General features: G+C 32.0%; 2 protein-coding genes across 3 annotated transcripts; both read right to left on the bottom strand.

Moving 5' to 3' along the window:
* Positions 1–738: 738 nt before the first annotated feature.
* LOC141446598 (pallidipin-like) lies at positions 739–6,697 on the bottom strand. Its single transcript, XM_074113142.1, has 5 exons — positions 6,551–6,697; positions 4,422–4,555; positions 3,756–3,856; positions 2,695–2,910; positions 739–935 (listed from the first exon to the last, which is right to left on the bottom strand). The coding sequence occupies exons 1-5, from the start codon at positions 6,695–6,697 to the stop codon at positions 796–798; spliced, it is 738 nt and encodes a 245-aa protein (XP_073969243.1). The 3' UTR covers positions 739–795.
* An 8,851-nt stretch (positions 6,698–15,548) lies between these two features.
* LOC141447308 (pallidipin-like) lies at positions 15,549–23,962 on the bottom strand. Of its 2 annotated transcripts, none has more exons than XM_074114736.1 (6): positions 23,822–23,962; positions 23,305–23,398; positions 20,384–20,511; positions 19,769–19,857; positions 18,607–18,717; positions 15,549–15,772 (listed from the first exon to the last, which is right to left on the bottom strand). In XM_074114736.1, the coding sequence occupies exons 1-6, from the start codon at positions 23,827–23,829 to the stop codon at positions 15,648–15,650; spliced, it is 555 nt and encodes a 184-aa protein (XP_073970837.1). In that variant the 5' UTR covers positions 23,830–23,962; the 3' UTR covers positions 15,549–15,647. The 2 variants fall into 2 exon arrangements, with proteins under 2 accessions (XP_073970837.1, XP_073970838.1); XM_074114737.1 differs by lacking the exon at positions 23,822–23,962 and adding an exon at positions 23,587–23,751.
* Positions 23,963–24,407: the final 445 nt, after the last annotated feature.

Below are 24,407 nucleotides of genomic sequence, written 5' to 3'. Positions count from 1 at the left end.
TAGCGTTTAGACGTAACGTTAATTACAAAACAGGTTTACCAGAAGAAAAAGAATGTCTAAAAATGCCTTTTTTGCGCCTATTTTAGGCCACTATTTTCTTATTATCTATTTGATTTGTCTTTTATTTAAAAAGAAGGAAATTTTATCATTTACACACCGAGCGCTGCAGGAGACTATTAGCAATAGAAAATATAATGGATTCGAATGAACCCGGGATCTCCGCATGGGAATCCAGTGAGCTAACCACTCTGCTAATCTCTCTTCTCTAACATAACAATATTAATATAAACACCTCCAAAAATAGTGTCAATTTCTGCATTAAACATTATGTTTCTCTCTCTCTCTACTAAAAACAGGGGTAATTTTTCTTTTTATTGTTCCTATTTATTTGATATTTTTCTAATTGTAGCTTGAAGCACGCAGCATCTAAAGTCATTGCCACCCGGAGCCTTCCACTCCGCCGGCTTCCGGACAGTATTCTCTCGTAACAGACAATATTGACAATCGCCGGACAGTGAGCAGTGAAATAAAAACCTGAGGTCCAGCAGCTGCATTTGAACTTGGGATCTCTGCGTGGGAAGTCAGATTTAATTCTATCCCAGCTGTGATGAAATTTCATTATAATGACCATATTTTCATTATATTACAATAATATACTCAGTTGCTTTATTATCTAAAACGCCAGTTTTTCAAATGAGAGTTTCCCAGCAAGAAATAAATCACAATATGGTTCTTTCTTAAAATGTTGCTTTATTTAAAATAAAATATGTACATAGCTTTTTGCTCTGTTTATACTTATTTTTTTATCTCTTCTTTATTATTGCAAATTTCCCGAGTAGCAAACTTGTCTTCCTCCCACTTATATTCCTTAAATTTTTGTTTCGCCCCTTCAGGAAGTTTAGCATCCTTATTTACGTTAAATACTACATAATTATCTGAAAAAAAAAATAATAATTGACTTTTAAAATTTATTAAAAGCCATGGGAGTAGCCGGTAAAAGAATTAGGTCAAATATTACTAGAAGAGTATCAAATAAATCTTTATTTGTATTGTATTAAATAATTGGGTTAACCCTTTCCAGTTCGATGATGCCAAGTGGCATCACTAGTTTAAAATGTATTATTTCATGATTAATTTTGACTAAATGATACAATTGGCATCATTTTAGTTTTCTTTCATGTCTGTTGAGGCAGCACAAGTCGTGATTTTTACATTTTTGTCTGCATTTTTTTTTTTTCCATTTTTTTCTGTATAATAATTCGGTCCGGAAAGGGTTAAATAAAATCAAATAAATAAAAGTAGCAATCATTTTCAGGACATTCAGTGATTTACATAGGTGGCCTATAGGACAGAAATTCACTGCTCAGGAGATGGTAGTTTTTCTATGTTTTACGTATTCAAATTCTATTCTACTCATTGCAGTAATTTTTTTTTCCTAATCTATTCTAAGTTTATCATGAATAACTTCTGACGGGTTTTTGAATGAATATACTTAGACAACGTTTTTAAGTCACATCTGAGAACTCAGGTCAGTGAATAGTAAGACACTTCTCGAAAAAAAAAACAAGTGGCAGGCGTGTGAACCCGAACCCGGTTTCTCTGCAAGATAGTCCCGATAACCAATGGCTGAATTGTTCCCTTCCTTAAATAAGGAGTTTTTTTTAGAGCGGAAGAAAAGTTAGAGGTAGAATGTTGAAGGCAGTTAAGTAGCAATGGCAAAATCATAGCGACAGCCAGCTTATTTAACTTCAATGCGAATAAACTTCTAATCGAAGAGGTTTATTGTACCAGCAGAAAAAAAAAAATCTTGCAAAATGAACGAAAAGCTACAGTTGAAATATGTCAGAACTATTTTCAGCTTCACAGTGTTTACTGAATAATCAAATTTTTAACGTATTCTCGGAGGATGCCTTCAAATTCTGGAAAATAAGACCTTCAAAGTGAATAAAAATAGATGCCCAGTATTCTGTTAAAGTTTTCTTCAATGAATACAATTTTCTCGAAGTTGAAGGCATCCTCCGAGAAAATTTCAAAACCAGTTTCAAAATTTTTTGTTTTTTATTCTTTGACTTTAACTCTTGAAAAATATAAATGAAAATAAAATTACTTGCCAACACACTTTTCGTGTATTCTTCCCTCAAAATTATCGTTTTACGTTTATAATAATGAAGTAAAGGGATTGGTCAAATTCAGAGGTAGCTAACCTAGTTCCTAACCAGTCCTACAAGGGGGCGATTCAAGCTCTCATAGTGGGCTAGGGGGTTATTGTGCGATAATCTACTAAAGTGCAAAATTATTTTAGATTTTCTTTAGCAAAGTTCTACATCAATGAATAAAATTGTTTCAAACTGCCAAATAATGGAGGGTGTTGTCTGTAGAGGAAGAGCACTGCCTGTAGATAAGCAGTGTACACAAACGTGTTCAAGTTTCAGATTCAAGAAGTTCTTGTTTCTTAAGGAAAATAATTCGAAGAGAAGGCATTTAGGAAAGAAATAATTAATAAAAACTCACTATTTGAAACACTTACTGTGAAACCGATCTGTGATCGTAAGAACTTTGAATTTTATAAAAGTTACCATGTATTTCTTTAATTAAGATTTCCTTCAATTTAGGTATAAGGATTATCTATTGGTTTGTTCACCTAATGTTGGTAGTAAACTTATAATCATAGCTGAAATACTAATAGTTTCTTACCTACTAAATATGTTTTGTTTTCTATTTTCATATCAGCACAACTATGAATTAAGGCATATTTCTCATAGTCTGTGGAAAGTACTGTCACATTTTGTGGGAATTCATCTTTATGGTCGCCTTCACCCGTATTTTTTATCCCCTTCTCAACTTCAGCTTTTTCCTCCTCTGATGTAGCCTCTTTTAGTAAATCTTTCTTGATGCTCTCTAGGTCTAAATCTAAATATTCACTTTATATATATTGTAAAAATTCATATAAATCCTGTAAGGCTAGGAAGTAGTTACTAGTTAGTGGTTATTTTCAAATTTAAATGCAAAATTATTAAATATTTATGAAAAAATAACAAAAATTAACTAAAATCAAAATATATTTAATTTATGTAACAATTAAATATCAATTGTTATAAAATTACGGTGGGATCCATTAAAACATTTTTTAAAGCAGAAATTAAAGTACTTAGAAAGCCCCAATAGTTGTAAGAGAAACTACTTCAGTAAAAGTGGGTTAAAAAGTTGAATAAAACTCATAAGCTTTTTCGAACGTTTCTCTAAATGACTCAAATTAAGAACTGAACTATGAATGAAATGTTGGGAACATGATTATTTGTCGTTTAATCAACTCCTACGCTTAACTTTTTAAACTTTAAGATTTTGTTAAGTAGATGTTAAGGTAGGTGATCGCTAGCCAGCTCTACCTTGCGATGATCTAATCAGTTTCTTGAATCCACACTCAGAGCTTTCCCTATTACAGTTTAATACTTTAAAGTAGCTTTTTTAGCATTTTGTTTACACTCTCTAAGTAAAACGAACCTGAATTCATAATCAATTAAGTGCTTAACTTTTCATAAGTTTATTTGATTTACTAATTCTGCAATATAAGGGGTTAGCTTGGTGGTCAGACGAAAATCCAAACCCTTGAATAATTACCATAAATCAATGCAAATATTTGTATTGTAACATAATGTAAAACACATTCTATTTTAATTGAGTATTGTTTTATTTAATTTATACCTTACTTCGGCAAATTTCAATGTGAGATCCTGTTTAGTGAATTAATTACTTACCAAATTTTTGAGTGCAACTGAAAGAGAATTTTCCTTTTTGTCCACTATCTTCGGTGCCAGTACAGTTCGCTGTGTAGGCTTTTATCCATTCTGCCGGTTTTCTATAAGACAAATTTTATAATGACCACAGTTTTTGTTGATACAATGGTATTTCTTTGCAAAATAATTAATTAAGGAAATTATTAAGCATGATTATTATACAGCATTAACAAAACACCGATCTCTAAATTCCCTTTACGTATATCCGGTTTAGAAGCATCCTACTCCCCCATTCCTTTCCAAAAAATAATCTCTTCCTCTAAGACACTTAGCTCTCTTTAACCAGCCAAGATATCTAAAGCGTCGTTGGTCTCAGGACATCGGATGCCTGACTATCTCGGCTACCAATTATTGGTTGTCCGCCGTTCACATGTTTAAATCACATTCTCTTCAAGCCGCCATTCCATGTTCTACTGATGCATAGCTGTAAAAATCTTAAATAACAATAACACTTTATACAAATCGTTAATCACCAATTTGCTCACAGTAATTCTACTTTTTCAAATTTAAAATAGAACTATTCTACTCTCTGCACTGAATTAAGGTGTGTTCTTAGAATATTTCTTCTTTTTTTTATTTATTGCGTTCTAAAAATTGTATTCTCATTAAGAGAAATGAAATAGTTACCCATTTCCATTGAATTCATAATTGTAGCCTATGGTGCCACTGGAGTCTTTGCTTGTATGAAATTTCAGACATACTCCCAAGCGACCGCCGCCCTTTGCATGAGTCACGTACAGATGTTTTAGCTTTTTGAAATACTATGAAACAAAATCAGTGCATTAGACGGGTTGTTTCTTATATTTATAATAAAATATAACATATAATTATGTATTATGGTGATAGTGTTCAGATAGATTCACTCATACCGAAGAAAATGAGTGTATTAGTAGTACAGTTATGTTTTAGTAATTTAAGGTATGAATATACTTGCTAACCTATTAACATTTTTTTAGATTATGCTTAAGGTTAGTAAGCTTATGGAGTATGTCTGTGAACGTATCAACTTTGCTCATTTAAATATTTTATCTAGTTTACTCATTACTTTTTATGTGAACTCTAGATTCAGACTATTGTTTATAGAAGTATTTTTTGTCTCTATAAGCTTGTGAGTTAATTATTATTCAGAGTGTGTTCTTCTCTTCGTTTTTGTCTCTATAACAATTAACTATTATAAAATGAATTGTTGCTGTTCAAGTAAATTATTTCTCTTGGAGAAAGTTCACAAGCAAATGTTGCATCTGTCGTAAGGCTTGCTGATAGCGGAAATAAAAATACTGTGTTCTCCAATATTGATAGACAAGATTGATTTTGTGACTAATTGAAACTCAAAAGTGATCTAAATAATTTCTGCATAAAAATTTGAAACATTTCTATCTAACCCAGAAAATAAAGATAAATTAATTGCACAAATATTTTAAGTTTAGAAACTGAAAATTCTGTTTTTATATTTGAAGTTGAAAGACTGTTTCCCCCTTAAAGTTGCTTGATTTGTACAGACAGCGTTAATTATATTTAGTTACTTAAAGTTGCTTTTCTCCTATTATGCAACATGGTTCAAGATGGGTTTCATAGCGCAGGGTTTCGCTCATAACTGACGTACAATTAAAAAAGGCAGTATGAATTTTATAATTAGCTTCGTAAATTACGCATAGCACATTCAAAGTTCCATCTGTGTAGAGTTCTGCCAACTCGATTGTCATTTATTATTAATATGAGAGATATAAAGTTTAAAACATTAAACTACACTCAAGCAATTGCCCAAAATTCCTCTCAGATCTTGCTGGACAGAACACTGGGAAAATCTCCAAATTTTGGAAGCTATGAACTCTCTATTAGTGAATAATTGTTCTATATTTAGAACTCAATTTTAAATTGAACTATAATTTGGAATTTGATTTCGGATTAAATTTTTTTATTTTTTTTTATTTATCCTTTTATTGTAATTTACACCTGTACCCACAGGGTACAATAGGTAAATGCGATAAATGTATAAACAATTAACGTGTCAAACGTGAATGACGGCCATCCAGTGATGGCCGCCATTAGTCACCCAGTTGGTCACAGGGCCAACGGCGCCTCAGCCGTCTTCGAGGATTGGAGGGTAGCGTAGTTGTAGACAGGTTTGCAGCTAAAGGGTTGGGATGAAATGAGAGATTTTGATGAAAATTTTTATAACGGATTTTGGCAAGTTCAGAGATGAGTGGAATTTGGAGATCTGTATGGATTGTGTGGTTCCTAACATAGAATGGAGCGTCTATTATGTGGCGGAGAATTTTAGATTGGAGTGTTTGCAGTCTATTGATGTTTGATTTTTTAGCTGTTCCGTAAAGTTCAAGTCCGTAGATCCAAATTGGTGTGAGAAGAGCTGTATAGGGTCGTCGTTTGTTCTGCAGTGAGAGTTTTGAGCGTTTGTCGAGTAGTCTGGCTAGAAGTTTGTATCGTTTGCTTAGTTCGGTACGTTTAAGTCTCGTATGGGGGTTCCAGGTAAGTCTCTTGTCTAGGTACATTCCAAGGTACCGCACATGGTCGGCTGGTGGGATAGGTGTATGATGTAAGAAGACAGGTGGTGGAGTTTGACGTTTGAGTGTGAAGACTATGTATTTAGATTTAGTTGGGTTAATTTTTATACGCCAGTTTTCTAAATTTAAATTTAAAATTAATAATACAAGTAAAAAATTAGATTTCTTTAATTGAGCAAAGTATTAATTTCGAAAATGTTTTGTTTTATTAAACTTTTATTTAATAATACATACCTTGTTCGAATCAAAGTCACTCATAGGTTTTACATCATCACATTTGCTTAAACCATCATCATCATCATTGTCATCAGCATCACCATCAATAGCAAAGGCGAATGTTAAAATTTGAAAGAAAAAGGTTACTGCAAGGAACCTGCACATAATGTTTCACAATAATTGATATACACCGTCTTATGATCGTGAAGGAAGGAAACAAACTAGACTCTCAATTTTCCAGTACTCTGTCGGTCATGATAAGTAATCTTAATTGTTTAGTGCAAAACTATGATTTTTTTATTTTTGAACATTCCCTACCAAATGTATTAGAACGAGAAGCTGAAAGATTCTCTCAATTAATTTAAACTATCTATCTAAGACTTCTGGAGATATGGCAATATTTTTAAACCTTTGATATTGTGTTCAAATAATTCGTCCACTTATTTAAATTCAAAAGTAAGTTTTCTCCTTAAACACAGGCTTTTGCACATCGAAACTTCCCTAGATCCGGTTTTTCTCTTCACATTGAAACTTAATTTAGGTTATTGTCTTAATTTGCTTGAATTACCTGACTATCGCTTGCCTAAGATAGTGGCCATGGAAGTAATTAGGCGTAAATTATCATGGTTTTCTTCGTGGATTAGTTTATCCCAATTGCATGGTGTACACTTTGACTCATCAATCCAGGATAAATCCGTATGGTCAAAGCAACTAGGCTCATTAATTTCCACTTTAACACGTTTTTATAGGAAAGAATCTCTTGAGCGTGCTAAAAATTCTGATAAGTATCTATTGTATCGAGCTTTAATAGAAAACAAGGAAGATTTCGGTACTCATTGCGGGTTGAACTCAGTGACTTGTTTTAATTTATCTGATCTGAGTTTGTGGTTTAAACTCAAAGGGGAGCTCTTAAATTTAAATAGAGTCCCGTGGATGGAGAGGGATCCGGACAAGGAGTATTGCCAGGTGTGTAATCTTCGGCAGCCTGAGACTCTTTATCACTTTCTTGGGGAATGTCCAGCATTTGTTGACTCGCGAAAAAGGTTCTTCGGCCCTGATCTCATTTCTGGTAGATTTATTGTTGAATTGTTTTCCACATCAGATCGGTTATTGCTTAAATTTGCTCGTCATATTTGGGGCATAAGAAATTTAAGATTGTCAAACTAAATATCGTATGTACTCTTCACATAAGGAATGTACACTTTTTTAAGCAGTATAATTCAGAGAATTTAATAAATTTTTTTTCTTTCTTTCTTTCTTTTGTCTCTTTTTATTTTTATGTGATCTTATTCATTTCTTTTTCTATATATTTTTTATATCTGTATTTTCTTTGTTTTTTGTGTAGAAGTTTCCTAATTTATATTTTACTTATTACATTATTGTAGATATTTTAATTTTTTTTTACTTAAATTTACATATTACTTTGCTTCAATTGCAAATAGTTATTTTATTTTTGTATGTATTTATGATATTGTATTTAAGACAAACTCCGGCAGACGGTCTAGCCATGCCTATTGTACTTATTTTTATATATTAGTTTTTGTATTTATTTTCTTTTGTATAAATAAAGTACTATTTAAACTAACACAGGCTTTGAGGAACACTGTTACAAAGAGATTTAACAAATTGAACACTTTCTCTTTGTGAATCTGATTACCCACCATAGCTGAAAAAATTAAAAATAGAAATCTTTGAAATTTGCCATTTCGAACAGTTGCAACTAAAGAAGTGATAATAATATTTTGGTTCAAACTGGTAAACCTTTAAAATGTTCATTCTGAATACCTAGATTCAAATAATATCAGTTCATCTGTAATGAGACCCCTTTGCTATTCTATCCCCTTTAATATTCTGCGATTTTCTAGGAAGCCGGGAAGGGTTACATTTGAACTTGGACATAACACACATTAGCCCTAACCCTTTGGTTTGAAACTTCAATAGGCAATATTGATCTTTTTTATGATTCAACAGGAGCTTTGGTGACAGACTTCATTCAACAGCAACATTTCATCATCGCAAACATGTGTAATGAGTTTAACTAAATATTTATCAAAAGAAAAGAAAGCAGCTGTTTTACTTACGTGTTCATGTTAGTGAGGTGAGATATATAAAAATTAAATTCATTCCGGAACAGCCTATTCACACAAAATCCCCCACTTGTAATTTTTATGCGTAATAATTATAAATACGGATTTTAATTAGAAGAAAAAAAATAGCATGTTTACCTGAGAAATCTATTATGTTTGTATTTTAATTTTAGGCGTGTTGTTGGCACCTGGAGATTTTTGTAGAGTTCTGATGGCCTCCAGACAGTGTTCTGCATCCATCACTGGACAGTAAGCTATAAGAACAATATAAGAAGAAAAACAGAATAAAAAAACAAAAAATCTAAGGGCCCGCTGCTGGATTGAACCCTAGATCACTGCGAGGGAATCCTGCATGATAACCAATGAGCTAATCTTTTCCCTATTTTAAATTTAAAAAATAATAATTATATAAAGTAAAATAATCTATTTATGGGTTAAGATTGATAAGCACTGAAACTCATCCTAATTTTTTGGAAGATTATAAAAATTAAGCAGACTAATTACACACAAAAATTATGTATTTACTAATAAGGTTTATTACTTATTAACAAAAGTATCAGAGCAAAGATTTTTCTTTCTAATGCCTCTAACCACTTTAATCCCAAAACTGTGGCCATGTAAATTAGGCTCACTTCTACTAATCTATATTTCACGTTATAACAACCTCATTCTGCTATCTTTATAACCACCGCTCTTCAATATGCTTTGCAAAAGAGAGCTTAGGAGTTGAAATAAGTTAATTTTTTTCTATTTAGTTGCCAATGTTAACAATATTCTCTCTCAAAGCCAGTTGACAATGTTCTAACTCTCCACCACCCTTTCTGAATGCTATAATTTAGGATTTTAAATAAAAACAATTTCACAACGAAAAATTGTTTACACAAATTGGCGAGGGTGATAAAACTATTCAATAATTTAATGTAAATAATTTTCACTATAAATTGTGTACATGTTCATATATTATGTCTTAGTAGATTTGTTTTTAATTTAAAACAAAATAATTTGACTAATATTCTCTCCCTAAAGTGCGTAATAAAACATGTTTCTGGCCTTTTGTAAATAAATTAACACATAGAACAAACAAAAACTAACAGCTGCCAAATATTTATTGTATTTGTTTTTTATTTCACTAATAATTCAAACAAATGTTAAATTATACGAAAAAGAAAATTAAATAGACATACATTGTCAATAGTTAACGCTCCCTTCTACGTCTCCTATCATACTATACACACTGATCTCAATATTCCTCTCGTCTCTGAAATAGCCCAATCTCGGTACACAAAACTCCACTCAAATCTCAGTCATTACAACCCTCTGATCCACAACATGACTACCTACACTTCCTTCAAATCCACATCGCAGACTAAAGCGGCGGTGGCCACACGACCATCTCAACACCTAACGCTGATCTCCTAGGATGGTTGCTTACCAATATATCATATCTCCACTTTGTCACATGCACTACAAACCTACATCACTAGATTTACAATTTTTTCCACAGTTGCATTAACTATTTAATTTAATTTTTCCCAGTTCATGAAAAAAAAATTATTATAATTATAATAATAATAATAATAATAGAGTTTATTTAAAGAAATGTTTCCATCTTACAATACAATAATATTTATGAACAAATAATAATTCTAAATTCAATAGAAAAATAAATAATAACTCTTTGAAGGCAATGGATTACATCCGTCTGCCGAGTTGCGATTACAAATTATTATGGTTTAAAACTGCAACTAAATGAGGAACATATAAACATCGGAGAAAGTAAAAAATAAAAATAATATTAAAACAGAACAAAAATAGAAATGAAAACGACTTATCATCAGAGATAAAATTCATTAATAATCAATCTTCTATAAGAGATAGCTGATTTTAAATATTTGCATAAGTCACTCCAGTTTTCTGTACCATTCAAAAAACTACATACCTCCTCAATCGAGAGAACTGTTTTATTTAAATAATGAAGCCTATATGGCGCCAGTATGGGACAAACTCCTATAAAATGAATAACGGTTTCTATTTCATTTAGGTTACACAAAGTGCAGTTTTGGTCAGCTTCTGGATCAAAGGGCCTAAAATTTAAATTGAATGACTCTGATCTCGCTTTTATTATTAGGCGGGCATCTTCGACACTATAATTACAGAGGTATTCCCATTTATCGTAATTTAACCTCGGATAGATAACATGATGTTGTCCTTCTCTCGCCCTAGCTATATCATTCTCTCTCTCGTTCATCTTTAATATATCCAGAAAACTATTTAAATTACTTCTCCAGTTATCATAATTTTCTAGATTGAACGGGGATATTCCCAGTTGACGACACATGTTATCCCAATCCTTGAACCACAAGTTTTTTTTAGCGATAATTTTCTTGGCTATTAGTTTGGGGAGCCTACCGTCTGGAAGTTGAAGTATTTTGAAAATATAACTTATGTGCAACTTCAATGTATACCAAAACATACTCGTCAAATTCGTTTCTAAACTGATTATATAATTAGCCGTATTCTTTGGTAACTTGAAAAGTTTTTTAACAAAAAACCGTTGCAACCTTTCAACTGTTTGATACTTTTTATAACCCCAAACCTGCGCCGCATAACACATTATCGAACGCGAGGTTGAATGAAAAACTTTTATCTTAGAATTCATTGGGACATTATAGTTATCAATTAATTTGGACCAAGTACAGTTCATGGCAAATTTAGATGCCTGAAGTTTTTCTTTCAGATGAGGTTCAAATGAGAGTGCAGGGGTAATAGTAACTCCTAAATAATTATATTTATTTACTATTTCAATATTATTTCCCTCGAAATTCCACTTTTCTTCGTTAGAATATCTTCCTCCTTTATTTCTACAGACCATCATCTTAGACTTTTCAAGATTCACTCTTAGACCCCAACTTTGGCAATAGCTGCTTAATGCGTCTATCATACGTTGCATTGTTACAGGCTTATCTGCTATCAAAACAATATCATCGGCGTACAAAAGTACTCGAATATTTAACTCCCCAAGATAAATACCACCCCCAATGTCATCGTGAAGATCATTAAGGTAGATCGAGAATAGAATTGGGGACAATAAACAACCCTGTTTCACCCCTGATAAAGTTTTAAAGAATTCTGATATTCCCTGTTCGCCCCAGACTGCAGCTTTACTATCCTCATACATATGTTCAATAACTTTAATAAATTTACTTGACAGGCCCAGTCTAGATAATTTATAAAACAATAGCTTTCTCGGTACGGAATCAAATGCAGCTTTGAAGTCGACGAAAAATAAGTAAATCTTCTTTACTTTATTTTCGACGAATTGCAATTGTATTAAGTTTATAACACTAAAAATATTGTCAATTGTTCCATACCCTGGTCTGAATCCCGCCTGAAATTCATTTAACACATTATAACTATCCAACCAAAGCCATAATCTGTTTAACAAAATTCCCGAAAACAATTTGGCTTCAATATCGATAAATGAGATACCCCTGTAATTGAATATTTGTTTCGTATCACCCTTTTTATGGAGAGGATATATTAGTGCTTCTTTAAAATTTTGTGGTACTCGACTGGTAGCATAAATTCTATTAAATGCGTCGAGCATTTTCCCCAAAAAGTTGTCAGATGCATTCTTGAGGAACTCGTATGGTACTCGGTTTAATCCAGGAGCTTTGCCATTTTTTGCTTTACCTATAACCGCTAACAATTCAGCAAAATTGAACTTATCATCTAGAATTGCGTCATAAACAAAAGGTTCTGCGTACATAATAGAAGGTACCTCAAGTACAGGATTATATAATTCTTCAAAGTAGGCCTTAAACTGATTAACATCTATACTGGTGTTGTAAAGAAATTTTTGTTTTTTAAGTAATTTGATTGAATTCCAAAATTGTTTCGGATTTTTCGCTTCATTTATTTTTTCTATAGATAATTTATTAAAGTTTTCCTTTTTATTTTTACACAACAGCTTATAGTTTAGATTGCATTTTAAATAGATGTTTTTAATTACATTAGAATTAGTTTTTCTATAAAAATTTAATAGACGAAACGACCTTTTTCTCTCTTTATCACACTGCCAGTCATACCATTCTTGTTTTTTAATTAAAGGTTTCCGAAATTTTTGCCGTGACGCTACAATGTTAACAATATTTATCAGAGAATTAATAATATCATGAGCTTCATTTCCTAAATTTTTATATTTATTTAACTCGATGTCTAATTTTTCGCTATATTTTGAATCATCGCGCCATATTAACTTCGGCAAAAGTGGGAGAGTGGCGATATTGTTTAAATCAGAATGTATTAGATTTAGTGTTAAGACGATAGGGCAATGGTCAGAGTATGTTTCAGGAAGAACAACAAAATCATTTATTATTGGCAAAATTGAAAAACTTACATTGCATAAATCTATTACCGAGGAACCAGATGCTCCTATGAATGTAAATTCTCCTTGTCGGCCTCCCTTTGATCTACCATTTAAGACCACCATATCATAATCGTCACAAAGCTCTAACCATTGTTTCCCTCTTGCATTTAAACAATTGTCTTTAGATATACGTACTTCCCTAATGTTGCTATTGTGATATACGAGGTTCGACCAAATAATTTGTTCGTCTGAAATTCTCACATTACAGTCCCCTATTACTATGAGCTTTCTACTGTTAACATCATTTAATAAACTATTTAATTGGTCAAAGTCGTTATTCCAGTGGTTTACATTAATATAAACAGGTATTAAAAGTATTTTAAAATTGTTTTGATTAATTTCCATTACAACATTATTGTTTACATAAATAAAATTACAGATATTAGATACAAAACACGATTTTTTAAAACCAAAAATTGAGCCTCCCACAGCTCCACCAAATTTAGATTGACGTAATGCCGGTATACAATGAATTTTAAATTCTTTGAAGTAATGCTCAAATGAACCAATTTCACTTCTTTCCAAATGCGTTTCTAGTAACAAAATAATATCAAACTTATTTATAAACTCAAAAAACATAAACATATCTTTTTTATTTTTCAAACCTGCTATATTATACGATAAAATATTAAACTTAAAATTATCATTTTCACTACATAATTTTTTATTTTCCTCACGTCGTTTCCGCGGATGCTTGTTGTTCTCCTTTTCACCTCGGCAGACAGTTTTTTCTCATCTTGGCTTATTTAAAGGCCCTTCACCCGCTTTTTGTTCGTATTGTCTTTCTGCTTCCTGAATTTCTTTAATACTATCTTCTAATTCTTTTTTAAACCCATTTCCCATAATTTGTTTAAGTACCACTGCACCATTGACTCCCGCACATTTTAGACCCTCTTCCAGATCCCAAACAAATCTTCTATCATTATATATGAAAAAGCTATCTCTCATTTTTATTTTAGCTTGACTTTCCACTTCTATTATTTTCCATCTAAGTTGTAGCAGGCATCTCTTCTTCCTTTTAGTTCTAACCGATACATCTCTATGTATAATAATACCACTACCCTTCAATTTACTCGCATTCTTCAAAATATCGTAAGTTGTTTCTTCTCTAGTAAATTCAGCTACTATAATATTGTTTACATTTTTCTTCTTTATTTCAAAAGCTTTATTTATTTGCGCATTTTCAACTCCAAGTATTTCATGACAAATTTCACCAACTGTATCCACTGCGTTCCCATGCCTGGTTGTCACCACACCTCTGAATACTAAATTTCTTATTTTACTTTTGTTGATCAGATATTCAATAGTATCGTTCATTTTATTTTCTCTCTCCTTCATTTCTTGAATTTCCTTTTTTAATACTTGATTTTCCAAAACTAGTACATCTAATTTATTTTCTAGCGTTTTGAAATCTTCTTTGGAAGGCAATGACGACCTAAATAATTCAAATTTAGAGTCTAATAAAGCACTCATAGTTTCAACATTAAGTTCCATATTTCCCTTTTTGTAAATTTTCTATTTTTTACCTTTTCAAGATGTAATTCTGGCGAACTTTTGGATCGTCTTCTTTTGGGTGTTGTACTTGAGTTTGGCGAGAAATAGTCCTCTAACTTACTGCCTTTTTTGCTCATCAAAAACAACAAAAAACTTTCTCATCCAGAGATATTCATAAATAACACGCGGAATACAAAAATTTTGGAATCATTAAACTTGAAATAAATTAAACTGAAGTATATGAATTATACATCATGCAAAACAAATAGGGAGCTGATATAAATTATTCGTTTAATAATAATAATATTAATAATAAACTGAAAGTTCTCAATAAAGTTCAAACAGCAAAAGTGAAAGATATCTTCAAACAAAACAATTGCTATAGAATATTTTGTTCCATACTTACATATTTTTGTCCATATCAGTATACATAAATATCGTTCCCCACCTCTGTAGAAAGATGATACACCACTAGTAAATATTCTATCCCCACTCCACCAACTTCCTCTTGAATATTTCTCTAATTCTTAATAAATTAAATATAATATTCGCAAATACTTTAATTAAATCAATCTAACCAGTCGAAACAACTGAATTTTCTAAAAGTACACCTCTTATTAATATTGTTGGCCAATTATTGAAAAAAACCTTCCACATTAAACCAGTGAAAAAAGCATTTAAATACGGAGCACAAATCAAGCGTGCGTACAGTTCAACTACCAGATAGCAACTCTTATTATATTTATAATAACTGTTAGCATCTCGTGCTTTGCACTATTTCGGGATTTTTATGAGATTATTTTACCTTGTTTTTTATGTATAGACAGGTTTTTAATTTAAAAGTTTAGATATTATGGGCTTGAGGTTCCAAATCTAAGAAAATAATGGTTTGTGTAACGGATGTAGAATCCTGATACTCCTCTAACTCGAATATTCTATTTCTGTTATTTTATTTTTAATTATTTAATTTGTATTTGTACTTAATATAAAAGGTTAGGTTATGCAATTAGAATGATAAATTTATAATTAATGTATATTATAAATGTAATGAACATTATAATTAAGTTATATTATAGATTTAATGAGGAGTACAATTACTCTAATTTCAATATTTGCAATCAGTTGTTTTCCTGACATGTTGGAATGAAGTTTCACCAAGTCCCTTCAAAATTTCTTCAAGATTCGAAGGATCTTCGCTGTCTTTATCCTTGCTTAATACCAAAATATTACCTGAAAAAAATCATATTGAAATAATAAATTACTGCTTAAATTTACAAGATAATCTTCGCGTCTAAAAAGGAAGCGAACAGGCTCGCTGTGGATGTCTACAGATCTATAATTTACCAACTCATTCTCTCTTATACATATAGTAATTAGGAAATAAATTTTACTGAAACTTTTCACACTATTTATTGTTATATTTGTATGTAATAATAATTCCAGGAAAATATTGTAATTTTAGTTTTCTCTCTTTTAAAAACTGCAACTAGTGACTGCCAACTAGTTAATAAGTAGGTTCGTAAATGATAAAACACACTAAACTATCCACAAAACTAATTATTACACAGACACAGTAAATAACATTTACTAACATCACAACTATTTACTGAATTAATTCACTTAAATCACAACAATTCACTGTTAAACATATACTACACAAATTCACAGTAAAAACTGCTCAAAGACTACTATCAGACTGCCGATAGATTGCTTCTCTGGCGCCGCTCTTTCGCCATACTGCCATGGAATGTTCTGGAATCTACTAGAAGCTCGCAGAATAATCTAGGCATGTCAGTTTTTACTAGCCCCTTCTAAGCCTCCGCCTAAGCTTGCTCTTCCTAGTGGCTCCCTAGACTAGCAAACTAGAGGTTCTATCTTCTTTCAAAAGATGGCACCAAAGTCACTTCGTTACAATATGATCTTTTCCACCAAATGTTTAACCATCTGGGATAAATATAATAATAAATCATACTTCTGAAATATATTTATATATTTCAATCTCTTCAAATTTGAAGGGACAGAGAACTGTTCTATATGTAAATGCCAATTGCCAGAGAATTTAGAACATTATATGATCGAATGCCCTTTGTACGAACCTTTAAGAATGCAGTATCTGGCCAAATACATGAATGGGGTGAATGATAAAGTGGCAAAAATAACGAAATTGCTGGAAATTCAAGACAAAGATCAGGCAAATAATATTTACTTGTATATAGTAGGGTCGCTCAAACTAAGAGCATTTATAAAAAATGAATAGTTTATTTAAAGAATGAATCATAGTAATCTATTTTATTATTATTATTATTGTTTTATTTCTATTAAAAGAAAATATTTAATTTGTTGTTTCATTATTTTGTTTAATTATTTGGCTAATCTTTAGAATAGCGCCCCAGAGGCGTGGCCTGTTTATTTTTAGGGGGTGCGAAGTACAGCGCACCTACCGGGGAAAATTAAAACTACCTCCCGCCAATGTGCGGATGGTGCGAATTTCGTAGCGCTTATGTTTAGCGCGCATGCGCAGTACACATACTGCATAGCAACTGCTTCCTGTTTAATGTATTAATAGTTCCCGCGTGTGTTCTGTATGTGACCGGAGGTGCCGTTTTTTTGTAACTTTATGAGTATGAGCGTTTTAAATTTGCGGGTTGTTTTAAATTAAAGCATGATTGAAGTGTGAGTAAGAATGGAGTTCGACAAGTATACCCTCCTCAGGAAAAGGACTCCACAGAATAAGGTAGTTTCTTTTTTGTTGTTCTGTGTAATTATTGTAATGAATGGTGTGACACAAATTAAAAAATTGAGGGTGATTAGGTAGGTTAGGAGGGGGGTATGAAAAAAAGAAAAAATCAGGGGGTGTGGGGGGCGAAGCCCCCCAATAAGAAATAAATAAAGAATTCGAAGTTATTCTGATTCGCTGTTACCATATAACCCGCTAGATTTAAGTGTAAATATAAAATAAAGAAATAGTTTTATATTTATATTTGAATATGGCGGGTTCTATAGTAACAGCGAATCAGAATCACTTCGAATTAGGCCACGCCTCTGGGGAGCTATTCTAAAGATTTACCAATTATTTTACATGTGCTATATATTTTATTTATTTATTTATTATTTCTTTTGAAAATTGAGGGAAAAATTATTATTATTATTATTATTATTATTACTATTATTATTATCATTATTTTTGTATATAATTATTAAATCAAACTCTTTTGTATAAGATATGTATCTTAAAACAAATAAATTATGTCTATGTCTATTTCAATCTCTAAGTTCATCCCCGCTTTAATCAGCTACCTCTCCATCTTCAGAACATCTTCTTTCTCTTCCTTTTCAGTGGCACCTGTTCTTGCCCTTAATTGATCTGTATGCTTTTTCTTTAGTTCTCCTTCAGTTCTCACTCTAATCCTGCAGTTGGTCACACCCGGCTTCCATCCTTTCCCTGATTTCTTTTTTAATCCAAACTTCTATCCCTGTGTAAATTCTTTCTTTCACATACTTAGATCTTTTTCGTTTCCATATCTCCTACTCTATGACTTCCTTCGGATCTGGCTTCAACCTATCTAATACTGTTCTTTTCATTTAGCCGGTGTTTCACGGTAGTTCTATGAGGTGTGTTCCGATAACTTTGCAACAACCTTTTCTTGGGGGCTTCATCCTTTGTCGTTTACCGCCAGATACCTTTAGTTTTAAAGTCTTAATAAATTGCTCCACTTATCTATTAGACTTCAGGAGATATGGAATGGTTCTGATGCGCTAAATTGCATTTTCGCAAATATAAAAGGAAAAGACCTCTTTAAAATGTTAACTGTCTTTGACCTAGTGCTAGATGATTTTTTTTCTTCTTCTTTTTAGTGCACAAAAATTAAAAAATGGAGATACTTTTTTTACATTTCATGCATGTAGATTTATTATTTTAATTGATTAATTTTTCAAGAAATTCCTTGCATTTCAGTTCTAGGGAAGAACCTGTCAATCTGAACTTAATACTAAAGAGCACTTCTTTATCTCTTGGTCAATAAAAGTTGAATCCATATAAAATAAAAATTTAAACAATTAATTACCTGAACTGAATCCTCCAGACTTTACACATCTATTGACTACAGAGTATGTTTTGTAGTCTGTTGTCATGACTGTCACTTCTTCTTGGAAAGTAGGAGAAGCAGTACTGTTGTCTGTAAATGTAAGGTATAAGTATTAGAAATTCTAATAGAATCGAATATTTTTCGGATGCCTTCTCAGCGCACTGCTGGTATTGGATCAACGCTCTCATGTTGTAGTCATAGTGAGTTGTAGAGGCAACTTTCAAGATTAGAGATTCGCTATTAATCCAAAAGGTATAATGGAATCAACCTAAACTTTTAATGTTACCAGAATAAGAATCGAGTAATGTTCCGCAAAATCATTTACCTAACGATTACGTAATAGTAACTCTAATTTATTGTAATAAAGTACCAATGTACAATCCATTAACAATGGCAATCCATGTAACATCTCGACAAGAGATGGGGAGGCTATGGATTCGCTACTGTTCAAATACTGAATTCATCAGACCCTCCCATAGCGAGAGTTAGAAGAGAAATATTCTGTTCTCATAAGACCTTGCAGCATAAACCTTAGTTTCGAGTTTAGAACCCCCCCCAAATAGTTCATTTCAGGCGGGAACTCAATTTTTGAAAAAATGATTCGTTGGCAGTTCTTCCATTGTTAGTACAAGAGGAAATCAATGAAAAAGTCAAAATTAATGCGCAGAACAACTGCTTCTTCAATCAAAAGAAGAGAAAAAAGAACGTGAGTTTTCAGCTACTATTTACACTGAAAATTAATAAAAATGTAACTAAATTAAGTAAAGAAAGAATGGAAAGTAAAACCTACACATTTAAACTTTTGATGATGCTCATTTAAATGTTTTGAATGTGCATCTTCAAGGTGAACGTAACCCTTTCTTTATTACAAAGTTCTTGATATTTTAACAACATATTGTAAAGTGTATATTAAATTATGATTTCTCAGTCTCCTTTTCAAGTTCAAAGAAGACTGGGCAATCATAATTTGATATATCATAAAAAATTTAAAAATATAAAATCCCAATTCAACGGCCAAAGACAGTCTGACGAAAAGTCAAGAGCGGACCAAAATGAAGATCACTGTATGATTAGTTTAATTAGGGATCTAATTGACTCAATTAATGATACTTAAGTAACATTAATTATGATATAAGCTTACCAGATGATTGTTTGCAGTTGAATGAAAACTTTGCCTTATTACTTCGCTGAGTTCCATTACAAGAGTTATGATACTTCTGCTTTTCGGAGCTAAAAAATAAAGAATTTTTGTGCATCAGTACCAATACAAACAGATTAAAAATTTAAAGTTACCAATATCAAATTCAACGTTCTAATATATTCAAATAATTCTAAGAGTAATAACATACTTTTTTAGAACGTGGTTTGAATACATTAGCTTTAGCCATCTAACCGTAACAATTAATTAAATTAAGCTGTAAAGACTTAACGACAGTAACCGAGGTTTAGTGTAGAGATTCATTCTTTTTTTTTTTTTTTTTTTTTTTTTTTTTTTTTTTTTTTTTTTTTTTTTTTTTTTTTTTTTTTTTTTTTTAATGATTTAAGGCGCGTCAACATCTTAGGTTATTGGCGCCGAGATTCATTCTTGAATGGAGTTATGTGAATAGTAAGTCAATGAACACTGTTTTTGGTACATCCAGATGTATTTCATTGTCAAAGGCAATGTATATGACAAATTAGTTTAAGGAAAAGAAAAATAGGTTTAGCATCATATTTAGCTTTAACAAAAGAAATTTATAAGAAAATAAATAGTTACCCTCCATAATAATCGTAATTAGATGTTAATTTGCCATCTGAATCTCTGTTGTAATCAAATTTAATGCAAGCGACTGATTTAGGTCCTTCACTTACACGTTGCACATAGTCAAGTTTTGCAGAGAAATACTAATAAAATTAATAAACAAAAAATTACTAACATTATCATTTAAAACAAAAACAAAAAAAGAATTACAAAGGTCACAAACTTGGGTATTATTAGTCCACCACAGCTTGCATTGTTTTTTATTTTTCCAGAATTGTACTCCTAAGGACGTACGGTTTAAAGAAATAATGGTAGAATGATGCTTATCTCTGAGATATTATCTTTTATCTGCTATGAACTAGTACTGATTATTAACTTTAGTGATAAGTGAGATTTGTAAATAACAAACTGTGTAATGATACAATTAAACATTAGTACGTATACGACAGGGGTGTCAAACTCATTTAAAACGGATCATTTCGTGCTAGACGCAAGATGCTCGCGGACAACATTACGTTTACAAATTTTGTTAGATTTATATTCTGACACTTCAGAATCCACTGGATTCAGGAATATCCAAAACATGGGTTCAAAGACAGATAAATTGAGGCAGATAAATGTTTATTAAAACTGTCCGGTAAACTGTCTGTCACTTGTATAAGTGTTGATTTGTTAATCTTGAATGGGAAAATTGTGTATACGATAAAGGCCTGGATCTCCCCTAAGCGCTATTTCCTTCATATCAATTTTTTGTATTTTCATTTTTTTTCAGAACTTTGTGGGCCACATAACAATTACTTCGAGGGCCACCAGTTTGACACCCCTAGTCTAAGAAATTGAAATTTGTCAATGAAAGTAGAGCAGAGATCTAATCTCAGGATTTGTATGAATTATTGTTGATAATTGTGATTGTCCATAATGAATTGGCTGCCTGACAACCCTTATCGTACTTTTTAGTTAATAAGCATAGCAATTGATGCCTTCAGACATTCCGTTTTAAATATAGAACTGGTAGAACATATTTATTATTATTATCAAAGACTAGCTACTTCATTAAGGATCTTGACATCCCTATGTACTCAAAGGGATATAACCCAGCTTAACCACACGCATCCTTTATCTTCTAATCCCTTACAAGCGTCAGGAAAGTCTTCCTGCTGCCTCCTTTTACATTTCCCAATTTTGGTGTATTACTATTTTTAATGACAAAAAGACTTCTTCATCGTACAATTGCTTCAGTTCAATTTGTGTATGACATCTTTTGGCACTTTTGAAAATCAGTTGACAATCTATCAGTTTTCATCATCAATCCATTTCTAGCAGTCAAGTTTATCTAATCTCCAACATTTATAATAAATCTCATCGCCACTTCTCCGTTCAAGCTCTCACACAACTTCATTTCCTCACTAGCATTCTTTTATGAATGTTTAAACAAGTGTTTCTCTAAGTTATTTACCTTAATCCTCTTATTAATATAATTCTCTCTATCTCATTCTATCTTTTACATTTCACAACTATTCTCTATTTTTTTTTTTTTTAAGAGGGGGAAAATGCCAACAGGCACCGTCCGCCGAGGCGGGTGTGTGGGGCTTCACCCACTAAAAACCCCCTCTTTTCCAGGTGAGTTTCCTCCACGGCACCACCATAAGGTATTTCTTCGGGGAGGCACCTCGTATTTTATTCGCCACATTTTACAAACAGATAGTTCTTATCTTTCGATCCTCTCCAAATCCTTCCTCTTTACCATTAAAATCCTCCTAATATTCAAGGCGATGACATGCCAATTTTCTTTACGTCTCAGCATTGCCATCATCAGCGTTTCAGGGACAATAACTCCTGTAACGTCCATAATGTTTTTCCTTTCTACCTTCCACCGCTCGCAGTCAAAGAGTGTGTGCTCAGCGTCGTCTCTGGGTGAGTCTCCATAAATACAAGCACCATCAGGGCGTTTTCCCATGCGGGCTAAGTATGCCATAAAACAACCATGCCCTGTAAGGATTTGTGTCATGTAAAAGTCGACCTGACCGAACTTCCAGAAGAACAGAATGGTTCTGCTATCAATCTGGCCGTCCATCTTCCCCGGCTCTCGTTGGCCCATCGGGCAATCCACTCCTGTTCTATATGGGCTTTGGCTAATTCATTAGCAGTCAATGTATCCACGCCTTTTTCCTTTCTCAGTAGATAAGCTTTCTTCCTTGCGGAGGCCATTAGATCTATTGGGGTCATACCTGCCAGAACTAAGGCAGCTGGCTCCGATACTGTTCTACTATTCTGTATTCTCTATTAAACAACCTTACAAACAGCATACCAGAGTATGTTTTTGCGAGCCTTGTGTATGTTATGAGTTTTGGGACCCTCGTAGAATAGAGATAGTTGAGATTGTCTAATTTTTAGGTTGGAACACCTTTAGAAATGTCACTTTGCAATTATCAAAACCTCGCTCCACTTCGCGCATTGATGTAAATTTTCCTAATGCAATTACTTTTTCTTATCTTCTTTTTAATCAGCTCGAAATCTCTCTTATCAATCTTCAGTGTTGTCTTGCAGTTGTTCATTTGCTTATAAGAGCATATGAAAATCCAAAAACTTACGGGTCCATGAAACCAGAAAACACCCTACGATCCTCGTATCTAGTATTACATTAACCCAAAGTACTAGAGCAATTAAATTTGAGAAAAGGCTTATATGATCAACATATTTTCCTAGAAAATCAAAAATAAGCAAGCTGTGAATTCAAACTTTTTGTTTCCTTAGCTACCAAATTAGAGTACTCCCGTAGTATCACAAACTGCACTTATTACAATCACTTAATGAAAATCGTCTCCAAATTCAATAAATTCTAACATGAATAAGTGAATTTAATTTCAGAAATAAATAATATTTTAAAGATACAATGAGATTTGTTTTTATTAATCTCAGTAACTTAAGTATCAAACCTTTGCTGAGTCAAAGCTTTCCATAGGATTTTTTTTTTCACATACTGCAGCATTTGTTACTACTAAAACTCCTAAAAATATGACCGCAAACATCCTGTAACAAAATTAAAAGTATATTAAATTTATGGATGTACTAAAAATAATGTACACATATTTATTTACTTTCTCTTACATTTGATCAACCCAAATATATGCACATATATAACAGGCATATATTATATAAGAAACTAAAATAAAAAAACACTTGTATAAAACTTTCAATAAATTACAGTATCAACTTACAGAAAAAAATAGAAAATAAGTCGCTTGGGAGTAGAAAAAGAAATTTTCACATTTATTTATATATTTGTGGTTTGATTAATTGAATAATAAATGCTTTCCACAAACCCGACGTATCTGGAATATTGTACTGGAGATTTGCATATGCACAAAATTTCATCGAATGACAATTGATAGGAATAATTCCATTTTCAAAAATTATAAATGATAAAAATTTAACAACAGTTTTATTACTCACGTATTCATGTTGATGAGGCTAAAATTTGTACCAACTAAATATCATGATCATACAGCAATGGAAATTATATTGTATCTCCCACTATTACAGTATTCTTAATTTGCATTTCATGAGGCGTCATTAAATGAACGTCTTATAACTAATTTTAATTTTCAAAACAGCAGAAATACTAAATATGAAGAGCATTTGCGACCGTAAAAAGAAGCATTTAGAAACTGAGCTGCAGGGAGGTTCTTGTTTATTGTGTAACACAAATATTTCCACTTATAAATGGTTCTTCAAGTTTATAGATCAAACCCAGATTCTGGTTGTTAAAAGGTGTGCTGATATCAATGCTACCCCCGACTTATTGACTCTATTATTCTCTTACTAAGCGGTAAGTGTTATGCCTGAATTAGAGCAAAAGTGCTTAATTGAAGGTAGTTACTCGAATTGTTACTAAAAATCAACATGTCTTTACTCCTCGTGAGAGTAAGAACGATTTGTAATTTACCTCCTATTGTTAAGGTGATGATATAAGGTATTTTATGGTTAAATAAAAGTAAAACCAGACAGAGGCTTGGAATTGAATTTGTAATGGCTTTGG

The sequence above is a fragment of the Rhodnius prolixus genome, unplaced genomic scaffold, assembly GCF_049639745.1.
Source record: "Rhodnius prolixus isolate KJV_2025 unplaced genomic scaffold, Rpr scaffold_7, whole genome shotgun sequence".
NCBI classification, from domain to species: domain Eukaryota; kingdom Metazoa; phylum Arthropoda; class Insecta; order Hemiptera; family Reduviidae; genus Rhodnius; species Rhodnius prolixus.
This window is presented reverse-complemented; position numbering and strand designations above follow the sequence as displayed.

What these genes read in the sequence shown, in the direction of transcription:
- LOC141446598 (XM_074113142.1), bottom strand. Translation starts at nt 6,697, where the DNA reads ATGTGCAGGTTCCTTGCAGTAACCTTTTTCTTTCAAATTTTAACATTC. An exon ending in GTGACTTTGATTCGAACAAG is followed by an intron (nt 4,556 to 6,550) that starts GTATGTATTATT and finishes TTTGTTTCATAG; the next exon opens with TATTTCAAAAAGCTAAAACA. An exon ending in AAACAAAACATATTTAGTAG is followed by an intron (nt 936 to 2,694) that starts GTAAGAAACTAT and finishes TTTTTTTTTCAG; the next exon opens with ATAATTATGTAGTATTTAAC.
- LOC141447308 (XM_074114736.1), bottom strand. An exon ending in AAAGCTTTGACTCAGCAAAG is followed by an intron (nt 20,512 to 23,304) that starts GTTTGATACTTA and finishes TAATTTTATTAG; the next exon opens with TATTTCTCTGCAAAACTTGA. An exon ending in GTCTGGAGGATTCAGTTCAG is followed by an intron (nt 15,773 to 18,606) that starts GTAATTAATTGT and finishes GATTTTTTTCAG; the next exon opens with GTAATATTTTGGTATTAAGC.